The sequence below is a fragment of the Dendrobium catenatum genome, unplaced genomic scaffold (genome assembly GCF_001605985.2).
Source record: "Dendrobium catenatum unplaced genomic scaffold, ASM160598v2 fragScaff_scaffold_993, whole genome shotgun sequence".
NCBI classification, from domain to species: domain Eukaryota; kingdom Viridiplantae; phylum Streptophyta; class Magnoliopsida; order Asparagales; family Orchidaceae; genus Dendrobium; species Dendrobium catenatum.
In genome coordinates, this window is record NW_021319455.1 from 954,286 (window position 1) to 958,919 (window position 4,634).

Genomic DNA, 4,634 nt, shown 5'->3' on the forward strand with positions numbered 1-4,634 from the left:
CAAATGCATATTCGTGTTACTGAGTAGTGAGGAATCCACCTATTTGTTCAAAATTAAAAATATTTAAATTTGATGAGAATGTACAAATAAATATTTCTTAGTAAATAGGATATCAAATAAAATTATTATTTTTAAATATTATATAAAATATAAATTCAAATTTTGTAAGGTCACCATACACAAAAAAAAAAATCTGCATTATATAAACTTTTTATAGAAAAGTTAAATATAACTAATCCTAAATTTAACTAACGTTGCAATCAGAAGAGCACAGCCGTCGGCCGTCTCTTTCTACGTCGTAATCTTCTGTTAATTATTTTTAAGAGCACCGGACGGGTGGGGCAAAAGGTTAACGACGGGAAGCCGCCTTCCCAAAAAATCCCCATTTCCTCACCGCATAAATGCTCTCTTCCTCCTAGGGTTTTCTCCTCGAGATCCCTCTTCCTCCTCATCTTTTCCTTCGTTGCCCGAATCTTATTGGTCTTGTAAGCCATCCGTCCCCGAAAAAGTTCTATCTTTGTCAAGGATTAGGGATTTATAGAATCAGAATTCTAGGGTTTCGCCGATCTTCCTGAAACGAGAATGCCCACCATGGACTATCAGAGCTCTTCCGTTCCATTCTCGTCGATCGGCCGTTCGATCCTGAGCCTCCGGCGAGATCAGGTTCACGCCATGGATGGCCAACACGAGCTCGGTTCGAGCCAGGAGCAGGAGCTGGATTTCTTCCAGCGTCATGTTGCCGATCTCTTTGCGGACCTATCCTCTTCCGGCGGAGAGGAGCTGCTCTCCCTTGCCTGGGTCCGTAAGTTACTCGATTCATTCCTACTTTCCCAAGAGGAATTCCGTATTATTCTCTTCAATAACCGGTCGATCCTCTCTCGCCATCCACTGGATCGGCTAATCGCCGAGTTCTACGAGCGCGGGGTGAAGGCCCTCGATATCTGCAACGCCATACGCGACGGGATCGAGCAGGTGAGGCAGTGGCAGAAGCACATCGAGATCGTGCTCGTTTCCCTAGATCCGTGCAACAAGCCCATTGGCGAGGGCCAGCTCCGCCGCGGTAAGAAGGCGCTGACAGATCTCGCCGTGCTTATGCTTGATGAAAAGGACCCGGCTTCCGTTCTTGCTCAGCGAAATCGTTCGTTTGGCCGCAATAGCCAGAGCTCTAGCAAGGATTGTCACCGTGCCGGTGGCCACTTCAGGTCGTTGTCCTGGAGCGTTTCTAGATCATGGTCGGCTGCACGTCAGCTGCAGGCTATTGGAAACAACATATATGCTCCTCGTGGCAATGAGATTGTGGCTACCAGTGGGCTTGCGAACCCTGTTTTCACTATGAATTTGGTTCTTCATTTTGTGATGTGGGCTCTGGTTGCAGCGATACCTTGTCAGGACCGTGGATTTCAAACTCATTTTTCAATTCCAAGGAGCTTTTCTTGGGGTGTTTCGATTTTGTCACTGCATGATAAGATAATGGAGGAATCGAAGAAGAAGGAAAGGAGGAATTCTGTTGGGTTGTTGAAGGAGATTCATCAGATTGAAAAATGCACCCGCCATTTGTTGGAGTTGACTGACTCTCTTCAGCTCCCAATTGCAGAAGAGAAGTTGATGGAGTTGAGAAAAGGGATGCAAGAATTGGGTATTGTGTTTGATGCTTTGAAGGAAGGATTGGAGCCATGCGAGCGCCAAGTCAGAGAGGTTTTCCATAGGATTGTGCGCAGCCGGATGGAAGGTCTTGATTCCTTACATAAACATGATTGATCTTTTTTAACAGTTTTTTGTTGGTTGTTCTCAGTTTAGACTCTTGCTGTGTTTCCTACTTTAAAATTCACCTTCCATGAATTCAATTGCACCAACCTGTTGCAGAAGAAGGTAAAGGGTAAGAAGAAGAACCATTTTGTCAAAACGTCTCTCCTGCTAATAAAGTTGAAGCAGTTAGTTTTCTTGTATTTATTGTATTACTTCAATGTAAAAAAGTATTTAATTGTAATGCCTGTTGATGTTAGTGTCAAGTTTTGTTTTATGTTCTTGTTGTATAAATTTTTCTTTTGAAGTTTTGAATCCTCAACATTTTCTTTTCTGCAAAATGTTTGGTTTACAGTTTGCTCCATATCAGCATCATCTAGTCTTCTTGGTGAAGTTCTGTAATGGGTTCTTATCCTTTGATACCATTTTCAGTTTACTTTTGTTTCATAAAGATTTTGATGTGACGCTTCAATGCAATGAAAAAAATTGTTTGGGGATATCTTAATCACCACCATTTGATTTTCATATGAGTGTAATTTGAAGATTGATTGACACTCCATCTTAATATAAATCTTCTCTCAATACAATCCTTATACCTGTAGCAACAAGCTTCAGAGTTCAGTACCCATTATCTTCATGTTTGAGTATGGTAATTTCCTCTCATGTTTGCTTATGAGTTATGAGAAGTTTGATTTAGCTTCACTGCTTGTTTTTATGGATTTCATGTTGTATTATGGATTATCATAATTGTTGTTAGAACCTTTAGGATTCACCGTACATAACAATTATTTCTTTTAGAGAGATTCTAGTCGAAGTTCTTGCCTTAGATGGTCACATGATGGATAATCCACTAAACTTAGAATTTGTTTGGGGAGAAATTATTCTGTGTGGGTGTTCACGGATGTTGAACGCCGTCTAGAGACCAACTAGAATATGCCACGTCACCCCCAGCTTGGTACTCAGCTCGGTACTGCTGGCGTGACGCATCCGAACGATAAATTACGTTTGTCGTCAGCACGTAATGATTTTTTTTGTTTGGGATACATAATAATTTTTTGTGTTTGGGATGAATTTTTTCCTGCTTTTTAAAGCATTTTTGTTACAAAAAAATTGTAATTTAAATAAGTTGTGTAATAAAAATTGTTTTAAAAAGCTGAAAGGAAGCTGTCCCAACAAAAAAAAAGAAGCCTTAATTGGAATTTTATACCTTACCTGTATTTAATGTAATAAGGGATGGTTTTTTAGGTAAAGATAGATGTCTATGTTGTAGCCTAGAAGACATAGATTTGGGCTTCGTCTGCGACGGCTTTTTTTTTGCTTCTTGAAGTAGCTTTTTAGTATGAAAATTAAAATTTTTGTAGTATAAAGCTGCTTCAAAAATGTCGTCCCAAACGAAGCCTTATAACGAAAACACAACTTTTCTAAGTAGGGATGAAATCTGAATTGACGGAAGCTTCAGGCATTAGATGTGCCTCTTCAGCTTTGTTTAATGAAATATTACTGAAGTATGAATAATTTGTTTTCCGTATTATCTTATGTAATGAATATTTTATTTATTTAGTTGAATAATACTGTTTTAATATTTCTTGGGACAAAAGTGTATTATCTGCTTGTGATTCTTTGTACTGCTTGCATCCCATTGATCATTCTGTATATAAAAATATGCCTCACAAGATATGGGCATCATAGGACATTGAGATTCATCAATTATTGAAATAATTTGATATTATAATTTTTATATTTAAAAAATAATTTAATAAATAGAATATTAAGAATAATTAAAAAATAATAAATCATTTAATTAGGATTTGTGCTTAAAATGAATAATATTAGGGTGCCAAGAGTCGGATTTCATGTTTCAAGCATCATAGAGTGGGAGACGAAAATGTTGTTAGGAGTTTGGCATTGAGCATCTGTTCAAGACAATATAGTCGTCTATTTTGAGATGATGTTAGGCAAAGATGAGATGTCGAGACGACGGGAGAGCGTGATTGGAAATTCCGATGCTTACCGTATCAACAACTTAAAGTATATCTCTCTTCTTTTGTTTTTTTATAGATGGAATAAAGTTGAGAGTTTCACTAAAATTTGCCTCTAAATTTTTTATCAATTAAATTTTTTATTTTGGAAAAAGTGAGGGCTAAATCTCAACATATTAAAATGATTACACAAATTGGGAAATTTACATACATACCATTTTATTTCATGTTATTTACATATTTAACATTCAAAATTTTAATATTGCATGCCTACCACTCATATACAATTTTATTGTCAAATATATGATTTTTATAATTCATTTCTACCGTTCATACCTTCCTATAAACTTTAATATTTTATTTTATACACTCAAATTTATTTTATAAATGATAGAGATGTAATATTAATATTTTGGAAGCCACAAAAGTTCTAATTTTGTAGAAGAGAGAAACATGACTAAAACTCTCCTTTCTATTACAAATTTAGACAAATAATGAGCAATTATATCTTCATTATCTTAAAATAGCCAAGGAGCTACAACACAGAAGAGCTTAAGGTTTCGTTTGAAATGACTTTTTTACTGCTTTTTAAAGCAGCTTTCTAATGCTACAAAAGGCAAGAGGGGAATAGAAGGACTACCAAGAACAAATTCATCAAGGATGAAAAATACAATTCATTTATTCAAAACAAATGGTATCTACTTGCAAAGCTAATAATACAAGGCAAGACAGCTCTTATTTAGGTTAAATATTCACAAGGACCCAACGAACACTGCTCTTTTTAAATTGCAAATGGTCTCATATCTATCTGGCTATAACTGAACTTGTACACTACTATCGATTAATAAAATATGCAAGAAAAGTATATATCCTTTAGAAGAAAAAGAAGAAAAAGAAAAGGCCACTAGCACA

General features: G+C 36.4%; 1 protein-coding gene across 1 annotated transcript; it reads left to right on the top strand.

The window, feature by feature from the left end:
* The first annotated feature begins 334 nt into the window (after positions 1–334).
* LOC110100053 lies at positions 335–2,063 on the top strand. The gene has a single exon (XM_020827439.2). The coding sequence runs from the start codon at positions 583–585 to the stop codon at positions 1,756–1,758; it is 1,176 nt and encodes a 391-aa protein (XP_020683098.1). The 5' UTR covers positions 335–582; the 3' UTR covers positions 1,759–2,063.
* Positions 2,064–4,634: the final 2,571 nt, after the last annotated feature.